At 47.5% G+C, this 20,343-nt stretch overlaps 1 protein-coding gene across 1 annotated transcript in view; it reads left to right on the top strand.

The window, feature by feature from the left end:
* Nucleotides 1–983: 983 nt before the first annotated feature.
* Nucleotides 984–20,343, top strand: part of LOC126278713 (glutamic acid-rich protein-like) — a 101,548-nt gene continuing 82,188 nt past the window's right edge. The window contains exon 1 of the mRNA XM_049978987.1: nt 984–1,145. Within this exon, the coding sequence (XP_049834944.1) occupies nt 984–1,145 (162 nt within the window). The remainder of the gene's footprint in view (nt 1,146–20,343) is intronic.

The raw sequence follows: 20,343 nt of genomic DNA, 5'->3' as shown, positions 1-20,343 counted from the left end.
CCACTTTGAACCTGTTTCTCAGCAATATTCCTCCATCCTTCAGTCCTCTTCAAAATGTATGGTACAGGCGAAGCAGATTATAAGGACAAGAAGTTGTACTTCCTCACCTGTTCTTTGAAGAAAGGATGTGTTGACCTGATGCCACATGAGAACCGAGCGACTCAGTTCCTTGCGTCTTTTTCTAGCCAGATTTTTAATCTCCTGGTAAAGCGACGCGTAGTACGTACGGAAGCTGTCAGTCAGGCAGAGTGCATCGCATTCTGCAGCCAATTTCCTGAGGCAGTTTTCCTGGAGCTGACGTTCTGTTTTGTGAGCGGCCGCTGCCAAAAGGTCTACTTCGTCCGTTCAGCTCGTTGCAGGATTCCTCCTTATCCCATGGGCAGTACTTCCAATAACAATTTTTTGTTTGTTCGCTGAAGGCCACTGAACTGTCGTTCTTGTTGGACACCATCTGTTGGAATACCTAGCACATATACTTCATATTCGTTTCTGAAGGGCCTAATTGTTTTAAGCGTGTCGAGTACTGGTTGGCGTGAGAGACAGAGAAGATGTAGCTTCCATTCTGCCTATGTGTCCCTTTCATACTGGTACCGCGGCGGTGCATAACTGTTTCCTTCTTACCCGACACGATGTATTTCCTTACACTAGTATCGTATCGTTAGCTTCCACATTGGGCAGCAGACAGTTTCATGTTGAAAACAGATAAATTGATATGAAAATAGTAATCCGATTTTGCAGAGTGAAACACTGCAGTTCTCAAAGAGAAAAACTCAACAACCTAGCAGCATGAATTCGTGTACTTCCATTTGGAAAAGCTAAACTGATACCAATATCTCTTTTCACCAAGATTATCCGCCAGCCGGAGTATCCACAGTTATAGTATTTTCTTATAGGAACATTAATTAAAGATCGCTGTTTGGTGGGTGCTTTCTCAGAGCTGTAGAGGATTCCGTTTGATAGCTTTACTACCATGGCGAGTGGTTATGGTCCACGCGGCCGCGCTGCGGTGCGTGAAGTGGCCAGACGAGATCATGAGGGACAATATGAAGGAGCCGGGACTGGCAGCAGCACAGAGAACCCCGAGCAGCACAACAATCATACAGAGGTTGCAAGAACAACAGTCGCCGAGGAAGAAATCAAAACAGGTCGGAAGCATATGGAAAGAAGAAAGGTGCCGAAACAATGAAGGCACAGTCAGATGCCTTGACTGACAAAAATATTTCGCTGGATTCTTTGTCCCTGTCAACCGTTATGAACGTTTGAGTCTCCCAGTCTATATCCGGCAAATTAAAATCTCCACCCAGAACTATAACATGGTGGGGAAATCCAAAAAAAAAAATCGCAAAATATTTCGAGTAGTTTGTTCAGAGCTTCTGACAGTTCGCTCAATCCAACTCCGATTTTAAGTGCTTTATCTGAAAACTACCTGGAGCAGTTAAACAGAGAACCGACTCGTGGCGATAACGTATTAGACCTTCTGGTGACAAACAGACCCGAACTATTTGAATCAGTTAATGCAGAACAGGGAATCAGCGATCATAAAGCGGTTACTGCATCGATGATTTCAGCCGTAAATAGAAATATTAAAAAAGGTAGGAAGATTGTAATCTGCTTTTTGTCACTTTTGCTAAACAGAAAAGAGTACCTGACGGCTCAACACAAAAGTTTTGTCTCAAGTACAGATAGTGTTGAGGATTAGCGGACAAAGTTCAAAACCATCGTACAATATGCGTTAGATGAGTATGTGCCAAGCAAGATCCTAAGAGATGGTTGTTGTACCACGGTGGCTCTTTCCCGAGTTAGAAAACTGCTGCGGAAGCAAAGGGAACTTCACAGCAAACATAAACATAGCCAAAGCCTTGAAGACAAAAATTACGCGAAGCGAAATGTAGTGTGAGGAGGGCTATGCGAGAGGCTTTCAATGAATTCGAAAGTAAAGTTCTATGTACTGACTTGGCAGAAAATCCTAAGAAATTTTGGTCCTATGTCAAAGCGGTAGGTGGATCAAAACAAAATGTCCAGACACTCTGTGACCAAAATCGTACTGAAACAGAGGATGACAGACTAAAGGCCGAAATACTAAATGTCTTCTTCCAAAGCTGTTTCACAGAGGAAGACTGCGGCAATCTAGAGAAGGAAGCACAGTGCACAGTTGACAAAATGGTAGATATCGAAATAGACGACAGAGGGATAGAGAAACAATTAAAATCGCTCAAAAGAGGAAAGGCCGCTGGACCTAATGGGATACCAGTTCGATTGTGGTGGATGACATCGGAAGTTCAGTGAGGCTTTTTGCAGATGATGCTGTGGTGTATCGAGAGGTTGCAACAATGGAAAATTGTACTGAAATGCAGGAGGATCTGCAGCGAATTGACGCATGGTACACGGAATGGCAATTGAATCTCAATGTAGACAAGTGTAATGTGCTGCCAATACACAGAAAGATAGATCCCTTATCATTTAGCTACAAAATAGCAGGTCAGCAACTGGAAGCAGTTAATTCCATAAATTATCTGGGAGTACGCATTAGGAGTGATTTAAAAATGGAATGATCATATAAAGTTGATCGTCGGTAAAGCAGATGCCAGACTGAGATTCATTGGAAGAATCCTAAGGAAATGCAATCCGACAACAAAGGAAGTAGGTTACAGTACGCTTGTTCGCCCAATGCTTGAATACTGCTCAGCAGTGTGGGATCCGCACCAGGTAGGGTTGATAGAAGAGATAGAGAAGATCCAACGGAGAGCAGCGCGCTTCGTTACAGGATCATTTAGTAATTGCGAAAGCGTTACGGAGATCATAGATAAACTCCAGTGGAAGACTCTGCAGGAGAGACGCTCAGTAGCTCGGTACGGGCTTTTGTTAAAGTTTCGAGAACATACCTTCACCGAAGCGTCAAGCAGTATATTGCTCCCTCCTACGTATATCTCGCGAAGAGACCATGAGGATAAAATCAGAGAGATTAGAGCCCACACAGAAGCATACCGACAATACTCCTTTCCACGTACGAGACTGGAATAGAAGGGAGAACCGATAGAGGTACTCAGGGTACCATCTGCCACACACCGTCAGGTGGCTTGCGGAGTATGGATGTAGATGTAGATGATCAGGTAACTATCTGTGGCGAGTAGCTTAGTAGTCTGCTGTACAGGGCGCTCAGCTGTCAGCTAAACTATACTTTTCAGTGTTTAGTTCTCTATGAGAACAGTGAACTAAGTTTACAGTTCGTAATTTTCGTCGCATCAGTTGAAGCGTTTTGAAGTATCCTTAAAACACAAGCTTTTGTTATGCATTTTAATGTGTATTCACACGGAAACACACCAGTTACCTTTCCTATTTACAAATCTAAATAGGCACCTATATTATAACTTTGCAGGATAATTAGGGAAACAAGACTGCAGTTTTATGGACATACAACACATACCGAATGGAGAGTAGTAAACTGACGATCTCGTTCATTAGTCTGTTAAACACCTACAAATCCAAACCCACGTGGCACACGAAACTGACAAAGACACGAAAACTACTGGAATTAGAATGGACACAATAGATAAAAGAATACTTTTTACAGAAGCAACACGACGGACAGGATTTTAGGAAAGAAACAAGCCTGCAAACGGAACGACTCCATGGAAGGAAGGAGGGAGTATCACAGCAACGAAAATTAAACACAAAGAGGTAAAACCAAAGTTGAGTTATGGTGCCCTAAAAAAGTGTTGTTCGAATTAATGACTAAATAGGTGCTTACTGTGCTGCGCAATCGTCTGTGACGTCATTTTCAGCAAAACTTTTCCGTGTCGCCACTTTGTGTTTATGAACAGACGTTTTGGCCGTTGTCACGAGAGTCAGCCACCACAGTGGGGTGTTTACTGGCAGGGTGAAGCTACGCCACATGAGTCCGACTGTCCAGAAAGATCTGAACGCGTCACTGGACCAGCAGTAATGTCGCTGAACTCAAGCAGCACTCCCTTGCGCCCTTACCGAAGACTGTGTTTAGTAAATCTGCTTTGGCAGCACTGCCTTCCGAAATGCCTTCACAAAAGAAAAAGTAAATATTCCAGAATTCGAATCGAGAACAGCTGCCAACATGAGTAACGTAGAAGTAAATTTACTCGGAGTAGCGAAGCAACTCAAATCACTTAAACTCCGAAAGGAGCCTAATTGCTATACAGTCTGGACCACAAGACTTGATTTTATTAAGTATGAAGCTAATGCATCAGCAATTACATACAATCGTTCGCTCGACGTAAGATCCGTACCCAAAAAACTTGAAAGTTGGACAGGTCACACCAATATTCGAGAAAGGTAGTAGGAGTAATCCACTAAGTTACAGGCCCATATCGTTAACGTCGATATGCAGCAGAATTTTGGAACATAGACCGTTACCTTATATTTTGTTCGAACATTATGAATTATCTCTATTTATACACAGTCAACATGCGTTTCACAGGAACGATGTTTTCTAAATCCAACTAGCTCTTAATTTGCATGAAGTGCTGAGTGCTATTGACAAGGGATTTCAGATCGATTCCGTATTCCTGGATTTCCGGAAGGCTTTTGACACTGTACCATACAAGCGGCTCTTTGACTTTCCCTGAATTACTACGAACTGTGGATTTGCGATTCCTTCTCAGAGAGGTCAGTCACATAACTGAGTAAAATTGCGTGCTTATGGAATATCGTCTGAGTACCTTGGGGAACGCCTGAAATCACTTCTATTTTAGTGTTCCTTATGTATATAAACGACAGCGTCATCTGCAAACTGCAAAACGATTTAGAAAAAATATCTGAATGATGCTAAAAGTGGCAATTGACCCTAAATAACGAAAAGTGTGAGGTCATCCAAATGAGTGCTAAACGGCACTCGAATTTACGGCTTTTAGATTAGACTGATTTATCGTGTAACCGAAGTTTAACTAAATAACTAGGTATTATAATTACGAACAAGTTAAATTGGAAGGAACACACAGAAAATGTTGTGGGGAAGGCTAACCAAAGGCAGCGTTTTATTGGCAGGACACTTAGGACTGACGGAGTACATCGAAAAAGTTCAAACTGGTAAGGATCCCACACCGCGCAGCAGTATTCTAAACGAGGACTGACAAGCGTGGTGTAGGTAGTCTCCTTAATAGGTCTGCTACATGTTCAAAGAAAGGCACCACGTTTTGTATTATCACGAAATGTGGGAGAGAGTGTTACAGATATGATATAGGATTTGGGTTGGAAATCATTAAAAGAAAGGCATTTTTCGTTGCGACGGACTCTTCTCACGAAATTCCAATCACCAACCTTCTCCTTCGAATACGAAAATTTTTTTTTGACACCGACCTACATAGGGAGGAACGATCACCACAATAAAATAAGGGAAATCTGAACACCTATATCTTTCCGTAAGAGCTCTTTCTTTTCGCGCGATATTCGAGATTGCAAAAATAGAGAATTGTGAAAGTGGTTCAATGAATCCTCTGCCAGGCACTTAATATTTATTTTGCAGAGTATCCATGTAGATGTAGATGCTGCACCCGAAATACCGGCTTCGGTAAGCAGATAACCCCTCTGTCATCTGGGCACATGGTGAATGTGAAGCGCCACTGTTTCCGTACCACCTTAACCAGCACGTCGCTGATATCCACTCCACGGCGGAAATTGGCGATACTGGGAGTACACGGAAAGCCTGATGGCCCACTCGGTCACTGAGCGCACAGGGAACCTGCCAGTACCTGCGGCACACCTGGAACGAGACACTGCCGTCCTGCACGCGTTAACCGACAGGGCACGGAGTGATGACGTACACTCGAACGTGGAAGTTGAGAGGCTGTGATGTACTGTTAGAGTCAGTGGCGACGGTAACAGAACGATACCTACCAACACGGTATCACAAAATGAATCCAAAACGAAGGAGGAGACGGAACACAAGCACATCGGCCTTCTACCGTAACAGGAGGCTGCTAGTGAAGGAGCGGCAAAACGCAACCCCCGCGAGGACCCATACAGAAGCATCAACGAGATCGGAGATGTGGTAGTCTCGAAAGACGCAGAAAGTAAGCTGCAGCAGAGTGTACAAAGTTAGCTGTGATGGCGACACGGTTTGCATTACGGGGTGTCCAATTAGCACGCGCTTAACGGCACGCGAAAGGTACACAAGACTGACAACGCGTGCGTCATCAGTGGCGGAACGTCACAGGCAGTACCGCGAAATTACAGACTTTCTTGAAGATCGCTGTGGCCGGCGCTAGCCAGCAGCGTACCTTCGAGAGAAAGAAAAGATATAAGACAAAGTGTGAAGCAGGCTGGCTAATGGAAGCGGGCTCCGTCCTGGGCATTTCTGTAGAGTCTTGTAGGCAAGCGGCCTACGGACCGACAGCATTCAAAAGCCGCCCCAGAAACCGTGGCGGCATAGGACGTGGCGCCCGATCCAGCCAGCAGCCACTGTGGGGGCGAACTGCTGCCACGTCTGTCCGCTCGTCCCTGGCACCAGTCAACAGCAACTGAAAGGAGAAGAGCCACCCGTATGACTACACTGAACAGCAGAAATATTATGACCACCGCCCACGGCGACGTCGGATGTCGCCCGGTGGTGTTGCGAACACGTGACGCGGTAACAAAAGCATGTAAGCGGAGCAGACACGGTCGGGTAATCGTCCCAGCTATGGGCTACAAACGGGGAAACCCATCGAGATAAGAGACTTTGACAAAGCGCTGATTGTTATTACGCACAACCTGTTAACGAGTACCTTGAAAATGGGGAAGCTGGCCGAATTTTCGCATTCTAGACGTGAGCATCCAAGGAAAGACGTCCATGTCCAGCCATGCAGCGCCTAGTGGTAGTGCCACTCTTCACAGAACGTGGGGTTCGGAGCCTTGCCTCCGTCATTTCTGCACTCCACAAGAAGTGCATGGAGTTGTGGGAGAAAGAATGGCCTGGCGGTGACGGCCAATAAACTGCGGTTGGTGGAGTTGAGAACTCTGCCGTGGCGTTCCTCCTGCCGGTTGCTCAGGCGGGAGGAAGTGACCCTCACGCGTCTTCGGATTGGGTACTGTCCTCTCACACATAGCTTCCTATTACAGCGGGAGGATCCCCCGTTTTATGAAGCTTGTGGTGTGCACATCTCTGTCCGCCACATTTTAACAGACTGCGTTTTATACCGTGATGCAAGGCCAGAATTACAAGTTGGTGGGGATCTGCCCTGTGGTTTAGCTAATGACGAGACGTATGTGTCTAGGGTTTTAAAGTTTTGTGATGTGTCTGGACTCTGTGCGTATCATCGATCCGCACGATCAGTGACGTATTTCGTTCCAACAATGGACAAGCAAGGTATTATGCCGGTGGTCATACTGTTTTGGTTAATCACTGTAGGTCGGTCTGTGGCTCAGCATTTCAGCCATACGACCCAACATGAGGTTCAGTGACGTCCTTGACAAACTGACGCGACAGGAACGACAAAATAACGCTGTATAACATCCTAGGCGGACTTTCCCACGCCCCCAAATTCATACGATAGCAGTAAAATCTACAGGGAAAAAATTATTGAACTATATTTTAAAAAATGTACATTAGTTACAAACTGCGGTGTCCACACACTTCATTCAACATGTAAGCGTCACTGCAGATATTCGGACTTAGATTATGACATGTTCAATTTGCTTGCCATCATTGGCCATGCTATGGCGCACACGAATAGCGAAATTGTGCATGACCCTCTGAAGTGTCGGAACATAGAAACCATTTATGAGCTGAAAACAACCATTCAGATGATTATCGACAGAATCAGAGTTAATGCTGTACACCTTCTCTTTAATGAACCCCCACAAAAACAAGTCGCTTGTCTTCAGATCGAGAGAACATGGCAGCCAATCGAAGTCCATCCCAGTGGCCTCAGGGGACCCCGGAGCCAGAATGCGGTTCCCAAAGTGCTCCTCCAGGACATCAAACACCCTCCTGCTTCGATGGGGTCGAGCACCGCCTTGCAAGAACCACATCTGGTCGAAATTAGAGCCACTTTGGATAATGGGGAGGAAATCAAACGGTACGTGAAGCATTCGGAAGATGGACATTGGTGTTCAAGGAATATCGCACCGATTATTCCGTGACTGATGGCACGGTGACTACCACACACTCACGAGACTTCTAGATCGCAAAATGCAGATCCTCAGTCCGCTAAATGCGGCAATTTTTCTTGTTGACGGACGTATTCCGACGAAAGTGGGCTTCGTCACTAAATCAAACCATAGAGCGCGTACTGAATACCATCATGGTCCGCGGCCAACCGTGCAGTTCGAACATCCTACCGCAAACCGTTCAGAAGTTATGACGACTTTATTTCATATAGTTCAGTAACTGTCACCCTGTATATTCACGTCTGCACACCGCATGGCACCCTTCAGTGTGTGTCGCACGGTATTTCTTTACCCACGATTTCTTATTGCATTCACGAACGGCGCGTGGGAAAAATTACCGTCGGTAAAGCTTTAAACCAAATTTAATACTTCTAACCGTTTCTTCATGGTCATTCCGTGAGATGTTTGTGGGAAAAGTATTATACCGTCCGACTCTCTTTCTAGCGCAAGGTCTCGAAATTTTGAAAGTTTCGATCTCTGTGATAAACGAACAAATGCCAGTGCCGGATGCTGTACGAGAGGCTTTAACATGTTAAGAGCACGAGCCATGCACGGCTCAAGGTGGTGCCATATCTCATTTGACATCCTGTTTTTACTGTACTACCACCTCTTTACGTTAGTGACACCAGTAATTGAAACTGAGTGGCTGCTTTTTTTGTGGTTTTAGGGCGCACAACTACAATGGTCATTAGCGCCCTGACTAATTTAGGAATGTACCGCGAGGCACAAGGTTAAAACAGCAACTAAAAGGGACAACACTATAAGGACGTTTGCTTATGCTGTAGTTTTTTAATCCCATGCCTGTCAATACGTCTTTTAGACAGGTGTGTCTAGTTGATAAAACGAAGAACGCGAGCAGCAGCTCCTGGGTCATCCGCTAAAATGGCCTGCCATGTACTCTGGATGCCAAGATCAGGACGCAGTGTAGTAAAATCCGGACAGGACGTTAAAATGTGGCGGACCGTCAGCAATTGCCCACATGGACAGAACGGCGCCGACGCTGACGTCAGCAGATGGCGATGGCTGAACCGGCAGTGTCCAATTCGTAGCCGGGCCAAAACGACCTCCTCCCGCCGAGAAGGACGTGAGGAGGACGTGAGGAGGACGTGAGGAGGACGTGAGGAGGACGTCCAAGCTGCGGGAAAAGGTTTCAAGGCCCGAAGCTTGTTGTCCCTAAGTGCAGCCCAATCGGCATGCCACAGCGATAAAATGCGCCGACAAATGATCGTGCTACAATCTGATGAAGGGACACAACAAGAAGCCGTCCGAGGCTGGAGGACCGCAGCCTTGGCCGCGGCATCTGCAGCTTCGTTCCCAGGGATACCGACATGGCCAGGAACCCACATAAAGCTAACTGGAGCCCCACCGTCCACCACCTGCTGAAGAGAGCGTTGGATCACGAAAGGGTGAACCGGATACGGATCACTGAGGCTCTGGATGGCGCTCAGGGAATCGGAGCAGATGACATAAGCAGAATGTTGGTGGTGGCAGATGTAAAGAACAGCCTGGTAGACAGCAAAAAGCTCAGCTGTGAAGACCGAACAATGGCCATGTAGCCGGTATCTGAAACTTTGTGCACCGACAATAAAAGAACACCCGACCCCGTCATTGGTCTCAGAGCCATCTGCATAAATTAAGGTCATATTAATGAACTTCGAACGAAGTTTGACAAAACGGGATTGGTATACTGAACCGGGGGTAACCTCCTTTGGGAGCGAGCTGAGGTCAAGGTGAACGCGAACCTGAGCCTGGAGCCAAGGTGACATGCGGCTCTCGCCCACTGTAAAGGTTGCAAGGAGTGAAAAATCAAGGTGTTGAAGGAGGCGACGAAAGCGAACACCAGGGGGTAACAAGGCGGAGACATGCAACCCGTATTGACGGTCGAGAGAGTCGTCAAAAAAGGAACGATACGATGGGTGGTCGGGCATTGACAGTAGCCGACAGGCATAACGACAAAGCAGTATATCGCGCCCGTCAGTGGCAACTCACCGGCTTCAACATGAAGACTCTCGACGGGACTAGTATAAAACGCTCCGTTCGCAAGACGTAAACACCAAAGTTGTATGGAGTTGAGGCGGCGTAAGATGGACGGCCGTGCAGAGGAGTATACGAAGTTTCCATAATCCAGCTTGGAGCGGACGATCGACCGATATAGGAGAAGTAGGACGGTTCGATCCGCTCCCCACGACGTGCCACTGAGAACACGGAGGACATTAAGAGAACGGGTACAACGGGCAGCCAAATATGACACATGTGGAGACCAGCTAAGTTTCCTGTCAAATGTAAGACCTAAAAATTGTTGTCTCCACGAATGGGAGAGCAACGGGGCCGAGTCGTAAGGACGGTGGGAGAAACTCTTTGTAGCGCCAGAAGTTAATACAGACCGTCTTATCGGCAGAAAAACGGAAGCCATTGGCGACACTCCAGGAGTAAAGACGGTCAAGAGGACGCTGAAGACAGCGCTCCAGGAAACATGTACGCCGCGCTGCAATAGATGGCAAAATCGTCCACGAAAAGGGAGCCTGATACATCATCTGGGAGGCAATCCATTATTGGATTGATCGCTATGGCGAAAAGAGCGACGCTCATATCTGAGCCCTGTGGCATCCCATTCTCCTGGCGAAAGGTGTCTGACAGGACAGAACCCACAAGTACCCTGAACTGTCGATCCATTAAAAAGGAACGAATAAAAAGAGGGAGGCGACCGCGAAGGCCCCATGTATGCATGGTGTGGAGAATGCCCACCCTCCAACAGGTGTCGTAAGCCTTCTCCAAATCAAAGAACACAGCCGCGTTGGGCGCTTCCGCAAGAAGTTATTCATTATGTAGGTCGACAAGGTAACCAGATGGTCAACAGCAGAGCGGCGCCTACGATATCCACATTGTACATTGGTAAGTAGGCGTCGAGATTCGAGCAGCCAAACCAAACGAGAGTTAACCATTCACTCCATCACCTTACAGACACAGCTGGTAAGCGAGATGGGTCGATAACTGGAAGGCAAGTGCTTGTCATTCCCCGGCTTAGGAATCGGTACAACAACAGACTCGCGCCAGCATGCGGGAACATGTCCCTCAATCCGGATGCGATTATAAGTACGAAGAAGGAAACCTTTACCCACAGGAGAAAGGTTCTTCAGCATCTGAATATGAATAGAATCAGGTCCCGGAGCGGAGGACCGTGACCGGGCAAGTGCATTTTTGAGTTCCCGCATGGTGAATGGGGCATTGTAGTTTTCACAATTCGAGGAGTGGAAATTAGGTGGCCGAGCCTCCTCTGACTGCTTTCGGGGGAGGAAGGCAGGGGGGTAATGTGTGGAGCTCGAAACCTCTGCGAAAAAGCGGCCGAAGGCATTGGAGACATCCTCAGGGGCCACAAGGACGTCATTCGCGACCGTCAAGCCAGAAACTGGGGTAGCCTACGCCGGCTATCTGGCACTAAGGTCCACTCACCAGACAACAGGAGGAGGAGTCAACTGTTGAAGGTGCTTGTGAAAGCAGCCCAGCTGGCTTTCTTGCTTTCTGTAAAAATACGACGACACTGCGCACGCAATCGTTTATAACTGATACAATTCGCCACTGTAGGGTGGCGTTTAAAGATGCGTAAAGCACGTCGACGAGCACGTAAGGCGTCTCTACATGCTGCGGTCCACCAGGGGACCGGTACGCGGCGTGGAGAAGAAGTAGTGTGAGGGATGGAATATTCAGCAGCACTGAGAATGACTTCCGTGAGATGTGCGGCCTGACTATCGCAGCTTGTGAAGGTTTGATCCTGAAAGGTCGCCCTGGAAGTGAAGAGCCCCCAGTCTGCTTTGGAGATGTTCCAACTAGTTGAGCCCGGAGAGGGGGTATGATGCAGGAGATGGATAACACACGGGAAGTGGTCGCTCGAATATGTAAAAAAGCGCATACCACTCAAACCGGCGTGCAAGTTGCGTAGTACAGACAGAGAGGTCCAAATGGTAATAGGTGTGAGAGGTGTCTGCCTTAATACTGGCGCCCTTACTTTCCTTTCAGACTAGATTGAGCTGGTTGAAAACGTCTAGGGCTCTCCAGCATCCTGTCCGAGGGACTCCCTGTTAGCAAAGAGGATGGTGAGCATTGAAGTCTCCAGTTAACAAAAATGGTGCAGGGAGCTGAGCATCGTCGTATGCTGTTACCAGGGCAGACATGCTGCAAATTATTGGAGTATAAACGGTACAAATGGAAAATGTAAAAGTGGGGAGAGTAATTCGGACGGCAACTGCCTGCAGGCCGGTGTGCAATGTGATGGGATCATAGTAGATATCATCCCGGACCAGCAACATAACCCCTCCATGAGCCGGAATACCTGCCACAGGGGGTAAGTCAAAACGCTCAGAGGTGTAGTGTGCCAAGGCAATTTGATCGCAAGGGCGTAGCTTCGTTTCCTGGAGGGCTACGACGAGCTGACGGTGCGAGCGGAGCAGCAATTTCAAGTCCTCTCGGTTGGAACGAGTGCTGCGAATATTCCAGTGAAAAAGTGCCACCGTGAGAAGAAGAAGATGCAAGAAGGGGTCATCTCGAAGGCCGCTGAGGGCCCGGCTTCGATCGAGCACTGCCGCCGCTAGTAGGAGGCGGATAGTCATCGTCCATTTGTAAGTAGGCTGTTTAGGTTTTCTTATTGGTAACGCCACATTGCGCACAGCACAGCCAGTGATTTTTCATACAGAGCGCTGTCTGTGGCTAGTTAGCATCCAGCTGCCGCTGCCAGACATTACAATGGCAGACAACAATGCAAACAGTGCGTAGCGCTGCGCAGTTGGAAGTGAGCCGCCAGCAGTGGTGGACGAGGGTAGAGAGATGGCGGAGTTTTGAAATTTGTAAGAATTGGTGTCATAAACTGATAGAATATATTCTGAGTACTAAGGTAAATACATTGTTTGTTCTCCATTAAAATCTTTCATTTGCTAACTATACCTATCAGTATTTAGTGCCTTCCGTAGTTTGAATCTTTTATTTAGCTGGCAGTAGTGGCGCTCGCGGTATAGCAGTAGCTTGGGTAACGAAGATTTTTGTGAGGTAAGTGATTTGTGAAACGTATAGGTTAATGTTAGTCAGGGCCATTCTTTTGTAGGGATTATTGAAAATCAGATTGCGTTGCGCTAAAAATATTGTGTGTCAGTTTAAGCACAGTCTTGTATAAATTTTTCTAAGGGGACGTTTCACATTTGTTCTATAAGTTCATCGGCCATCTTGTGAAGATGGCCGGGAGGGGGAGCATCCTGCGCTGGTGAACGGCCAGATGTTCGGCTACCAGCGGTGCTGCCAGGCGAAACGGATGACAGCCTGGGGCGGCAACCGCTGGGGGGGCGCAGTAGAAGAAATGCGCCGTGGCGGAGAAGGATAACTGTGCTTCCTATGAGCCTTCTTGGAAGGTCGTTTTGTGGAAGAATTGGTCGATGGCTGAGGGTTCGAGGTACGTAGAAGGTGTGCACGAGACGGTTCTTTCTTGAAGGCCCGTGCTTCTGACTTCTGTGTCTTCGTCCTGGCAGAAGCTGATAAAAGTGCTTGTGTCGGAGGGGCGACGGGGGAAGAGGAGACGTCGACCCGGCGATCTTAGCACTGGCCGAACGGACGACCGTAGTGCTGAAGGTCAGATCGCATGTCTGTGCCGCCACCTGGTAGTCCGAGGAGAGGCGAGGACAGTACTGTACTGTACTTCCCCGCTGGGAGCAACGTGGCTGCTCGCAAGCTATTCGCTAGTAGGAAGCCCGAGGTGGAGACTCTCTCTTTTACCCGAATTTCTTGGATACAGCGTTCTTCCTTGTAGACGGGACAGACGCGGGAGGACGCTGCATGGTCACCGCGACAGTTGACACAACGAGGAGACGGAGGTGGACAGTCACCCTCATGGGCATCCATGCCACAAGTGACACATTTAGCCGCATTGGAACAAGACTGGTGAGTGTGATTGAAACGCTGACACTGGTAGCAGCGCGTAGGTGTCGGGACATAAGGGCGAACAGAAATAACCTCGTAGCCCGCCTTGATGCGCGGCGGCAGCTGAACACTATCAAAGGTCAAGAAAAGTGTCCGGGTCGGTACGAGGTCATTGTTGACCTTTTTCATGACCCTATGGACAGCCGTCACGCCCTGCTCAGCGAGGAAAGACTGAATCACCTCGTCAGTCAATCCGTCGAGTGATCTACTATAGACCACTCCACGAGACGAATTCAAAGTGCGGTGAGCGTCCACCCGGACAGGGAACGTGTACAGGAGTGTGGCACGAAGCAGCTTTTGTGCCTGAAAGTCGCTCTCAGTTTCTAGTAACAAGGTACCATTACGCAACCTGGTACAAGACTTGACAGATCCGGCTATGGCATCTACGCCCTTCTGGATAACGAAAGGGTTGACAGAGGAAAAATCCTTTCCGTCCTCAGATCGAGAAACTACGAGGAACTGTGGGGCAGGCGGTAGTACTTTTGACACTGGTGGCTGGTTAAGTTTCCGTTTGTGGGCAGAAGTCGAGAGAGAAGAAGAGAAATCCATTGCAGAGGAATCCCCCATGATTGCCAGCGTCTCCGATGGCGCGCTCCTTCCTTGTGGGGACCCTCTCAGAGGGCACTCCCGCCTTAGGTGATTGGTCCCTCCATCGGTTTCTCGAGAGGTGTGACCTGAGGTGTGAACAATCAGCATGGTCGGAAGGTGTCAGGTCAGGCAATCACCCCTACTTGGGCCTGGCCTTTACCAGGGGGTACGTGCGTGCCTTACTTGTCTACCCAGGGCAGGGAATTACGCGTTACCCCATCACCGGCTACGCGTGCGAATGCGTGGGTCGGCCTTCAGGCACGCACAGGCAGGAAGTAAGGAAGAAGAGGGAAAGAAAGGACAGGCTGTCTCAAACGCCGAAGCGGAGACCAGAGAAGGAGGAGAAGGCAAGGAGAAGAGTAAGTAAGACAGTGAGATGGAGAAGAACAAAGAAAGGAACCAACCAAAGCAAGGAAGAAACCAGAAGAAGTGTAAAACCAAAATGAACGCAAATATAGGTCGTGAAACCGCCCGTCTCCGGACGCAGGCGCTAACTACCCCCTTGAGGGGGAGGGACTCCTTTTAGTCGCCTCTTACGACAGGCAGGAATACCTCGGGCCTATTCTAACCCCCGGACCCGCAGGGGGGGGGGGGGGGGGTGAGTGGTGTGGCTGCTTTGCCTGCCCGTGAGCGGCAGCAGTGGTGCTTATCGATATAAGCCCAGGCGTATTATCTTTGCTGTTACTTCCCGGTTGTCGTGTGATCAGTCAGCAGAGTCAGTTCGGATCTGTCAGTGAGTTGGGAGACACTAGCTGTGCAGTTCAGACCTGGCAGTGTTTGACTTCGGACGTAGCACAAGTTCAGTCGGGGCACGGCAGCAGTGAGGTCCGGACAGCCGTGACTCGCACGACGGTTGCCGACACGTACCACCTGAGTGCGGACCACCGTGTTTGGTCGTCGGTCGGTCGTCATGTCGGACGACTTGTATGATGGCCGGCGACCGCTCATGGGGTGCCTGCGTGTGCCGACTCGTGGTGATTCGTCCTTGTCGCTGCCGTTATTATTCTCTAGTCCTTCGTGCAAGTGTTCGGGGAACTGAGCAGTCGACATAACAAGGTACACACTTTTTTTTTTGCGCTTTGTCTGTGCTGATGTGTAGCAGTCGGTTGGTTAGCGTGGAAATCTCCGCGGGGCTTAGTTTGGCTGGGCCTGCTGGCGGCCTCTACGCAGCGTCGGAGTGTCTGGGGCTGTGCCCATTGCTACGAGGTCCGTGCCTCACCGACCCTAGACACGAAAATTGAGTTTCTTTTTAATTTACCGGCAAGTCAAGACTGTTCGCATTGTGCCGTTTGGTTCTCGTTGTTGGCTTTAGGAACACTGCCACGATCAACAATATGTGTGGCTACCCCTCCGTCAACGTGAACACTGTCCGGTGGAGTCTAACGTTCCGGTTACCTGTCCTGGCCATTGACGTAAGTTCAGGCAATGATCACAAGGCAGAAAATTCGGCTGGTGCACTTCAGTTGCAAAGAACCAAATACAGTTAGTGTCCTTTCCTCACCGTGTTGTCGCTGTCCAGCACAGTGTGTAGTTCGACAGCTTAATGTATGCCTGGTTGAGGGCGTCCATGCCTTTTACATTTGCACTGATGTCCCGGTTGTGTGCTGGTCGAGTGGAGCGCAAGTTACCTCGTCGGTGGGTCCGCTGACTGTCTGTTGGTTGGGTTGTCATCTGATCGGGAATGGTTGGGTCGACTGCCTGTGCACCATTAGCTGCACTCCCTTTCTTATTTTCTGTTGTGTGTAATTCAGAACCATCGGCTATGAGCCATACAAATAAAGTTGAATTCTTTTTAGTGGTGTTAAGTCATGGGCGTTCAGCAGCTTTAAAATTAAAGTTCCTGGCTTTTGAAGTGTTAAATTGTTTGGACCTTCAGCCTAATTAACATATTGTTTGAAGACAAAGCCTTTGGCCTCCTGCATACTGAAAATTATTTTACTTGTGTTTTGAGTCATGAGCATTCAGCAGTTTTACAACCTGACAAGCAAGAAACTTTTAATTTTAAGAGGTCCATGACTAAGGAATTTATTATTAGCGCACTTGAGCAGATGTAACTTCGATGGATTGCTCACTGGCAGCCTGCGACGTGTGAGCTACAATAGACCACAGAGCAGTGTCAGCAGCAGCAGTAGTGGTGGTGGTAGTGGTAGTGCTCGCAGTCGGGCGGTTGGGCCAGTCGTGGAGAGCGATGGCGGTGCCTGAGCGACGTAGTATAAGGTAAAACCAAGAATCACAAATTACAAATGCGCACTGCCATGAATAAACTGATTTTGTGTTATTGCTATATCAAGTCATGTGTAAACGTTTTTAAAAAGATCTTTGAATTTAATTTTATAAGAAATATTATTATTAAGATGAATGATTATGGGTAGGAAAAATTGTCAAAATTTAAAGACTTTACTAGTCATCCCGATTATGCAAAGAAAAGTCAGTTGTTTCTTTTAATACATGACAAATCTAGCGGCCAGCATTGCACTGGGCTGTGCTAGTAAAATTTCTTATAGGGGCACATATATACGCGTTATCCGGCGACATAACTGAGGTAAGAATTTTCAGTTTATTCAGAATGACTTTTCAGGGCCATGACACACCATTGCTGACGTCCAGATTTACCAGTTTAGATTTACAGTCAGTTATATATAACCTTTCAATAATTGAGTCACAATTTTATTGAGAGTTATTCACATTTAGTGCAACCTCCCAACAGATTATTTCCGTAACCTCGCAATAAAATGTGACTGTTATAATTATTGAAACTGTTGGGAGGTTACAAGGTGTTAGTTCTATAATTTGGCTGGAGGCCCAAAAATCTTACTTAACGTGAGGCCCTCTGCCTTCTGAATATTCCTTTTGGCGTCTAATTAAAAAAAAAGTGTACTCAAAATTTAAAGTGGTTGTGCCCTATGTTATCAGGCATAAGATAGTGCGGCGTATTCAGCTAAGTTCAAGAATTTGTAATGTAATGTTTGGTCAAATAAATAAAGTTATATGTGGGTTCGAGTGTAACTGACAGATAGTTGGAATTGTGGAAAGGGGCCAAAATTAGTGGCTGTCCTGTGCTGCGGGTTTACAGGGCGTTTCACACCTCCTTCGCGCTCTCCTGTCGAGTAAACGATTGCGTGACGAAAAGTGAGGAATTCATAAGGAAATTTAATTCATTCACAATGAACCTCGATGAAACATCAAATAATGCTTCGTGTAATCAATCCTGCCACGTAGCGGTCCTAGACTCGAATCCGAGCCGGGTGGCAAATTTTATCTGCCTGGGCATTGGCTGTTGCGTTATCATCATTTGATTATCATTGACATGCTAGACGCCCAGTGCTGCCTCAACTAAAAATATGGTGTCAATGGCGTAGAGTCCCCAAATGGGCAAGTTCGGCCACTTAGAACGAAATGATCTACTTGCAACTCTTCTTACGGTAGTAGTTGTTTCCAGTGGTTCGTCGTGTACAGTGCAATCGAATGGTAGTGGAGCTCTTCCCCTGTCTGTGTGCAGTGCGTTACATATTGAAACGTCCCCTTTGTCAGTCATGTACAATTTTTCAGTTTAAGCGCACACACTATTTTTTAGCGCAACGCAATCTAACTTTTAATAATCCTTACAAAAGAATGGCCCTGACTAACATTAACCTATACCTTTCACAAATCACTTACCTCACAAAAATTTTCGTTACTCGATCTACTGTAATACAGCGAGCGCCACTACTGCCAGCTAAGTAAAAGATTCAAACTACTGAAGGCACTAAGTACTGATAGGCATAGTTTGTTAGCAAATGAAAGATTTTGATACAGAACAATGTATTTACCTTAATAGTGTTCAAAAGTCATAATATATATAGCAGTTCATGACATCCAGTCTTACAAATTTCAAAACTCCGCCATTCCTCTCCCCACATCCACCACTGCTGGCGGCTCACCTCCAACTGCTCAACGCTACGCGCTGTTAACATCCAGCTGCCCAACACTACAATGGTAGACAACAATGCAAACTAGCCACAGACTGTATGAAAATCACTGGCTGTGCTGTATGCAGAGCGCTACTCGGCGTTACCAATAAGAAAACCTAAACAGCTTACTTACAATAAATTTACGCTGAGGATCACGTGCCCACCCCTTCGTCAATCTTCGGACCTCTGCACTTCTTTCTGTGTTTCGCTGCAGTCTCCTGGCGTCGCAGCCTCTCTACAGAGAACACCATCGTCCGCTAATAGTCTTGTGAAGCCTCCAACGTTATCCACTAGAACGCTAATGTACATTGTGTTACAGGGCCGCTACTCTAATTACACTCAAGGAGTGCTCCAGAAACTACATTTGTCGATTTTGTTCCCTTGGGAACTATGTGCCGAGTTGTCTTTGCAGTGAAGATAAAGTCTTGTATCCAGTACAAACCTGGGTCGTACTCGGTAAGCTCGTATTTTGCTAGCTAAACGACCGTGCGGAACTGTATGAAACGCCTCCTGGAAGTCAAGCCACAGGGCATCGACCTGTGGACCTGAGCGCCTTTGCCTACGGCGCCTCGGATCTCGCAGAGGAACAGAGCGAGCTGAGTCTCGCAAGGTATGTGTTTACGTAATCTGCGTTGATTTTTATAGGGGAAGTTTACGTTCCCCAAAATACGTGAGCATAAAACTTGTCCCATAGTTCTGCAACGAACTGACACCAGCGACATGGACAGATGCTTAGGGTTATTGCCTAACGGTCTCTCTTGAAAACGGGAGTGACCAGTCGATGGCTAGCTTCCGCTGCTTTAGTAACCTACGATAAGCTACTGCTACAGCAGGAGCAAGTTGTTTCGCATAACCCCTGTAGAACCCCACCCGACTGTTGACTAGTTTTAGGTGATTTTCTGTTCCGCGATCGCTTATATCAGTATCCGCATTTTCGGCATACGTGTGATGAGGCCCAGGAAGCATTCGATTTACGCACTTTAGTCGAGATACGCCCAGATAGAAAGTTACTCGGTGCAATGAGGGATATTGTAGATAAACCGTTCCTCCACGGTACACTTTCTCGAGCCACGTACACCGACAACTCTATGAGCCCAGTTTAAACTGCGTGCTACTTCTAACTGCTGTACTACTCCTAAGTGCATCCACCGGCTTCAACGATCCATCCGTCACACCCGAGACTGGGACACCCTCACACGCCACAGGCAACTACAGCAGTACATCCATAACCTCCCACAGAGAAAGAAACGACGAAACTGGCGGCAGACATGTACAAAACTCAATATGTATGAACTCAATAAAGCATTGAAAAGCTTTTCATTGTCTCACTGGCATAAATCCCTAACATTGTCCTCTTCTTCACAATAACCAACCAGCGAACCTCAGTAAGGCTAACTTCGTTGCCGGTACCTCCAAGACATCATTGATCCAAACGATCTGCACCAAAGTACCAATCTGATTATCCCAACCGTTGCTGCCAGCTTTCAGTATCTACACGCAATGCCACAAACTGTTGTACTTATGTCTTGCAAACTAATTGGCTTGTTTAATTCAGTCTCCCAGAATCACAACTGTGTGCCTGGTCATGGCACCTGCGATCACCCTCATGACGGCTGCCTCTCCTTCCTTCATTTCCCAGAAAAAGCTGTACATCACCTCCAAAATAGTGTGTAGGATGGAATTCCATGCCTTGCGGTAGAAACTGCTCTTATTCCCGGAACCTAACAAA

Source organism: Schistocerca gregaria, chromosome 6, assembly GCF_023897955.1.
Source record: "Schistocerca gregaria isolate iqSchGreg1 chromosome 6, iqSchGreg1.2, whole genome shotgun sequence".
Taxonomy (NCBI): Eukaryota; Metazoa; Arthropoda; class Insecta; order Orthoptera; family Acrididae; genus Schistocerca; species Schistocerca gregaria.
Note: the sequence above shows the minus strand (reverse complement) of the source record. Positions and strands in the feature narration are given on the sequence as shown.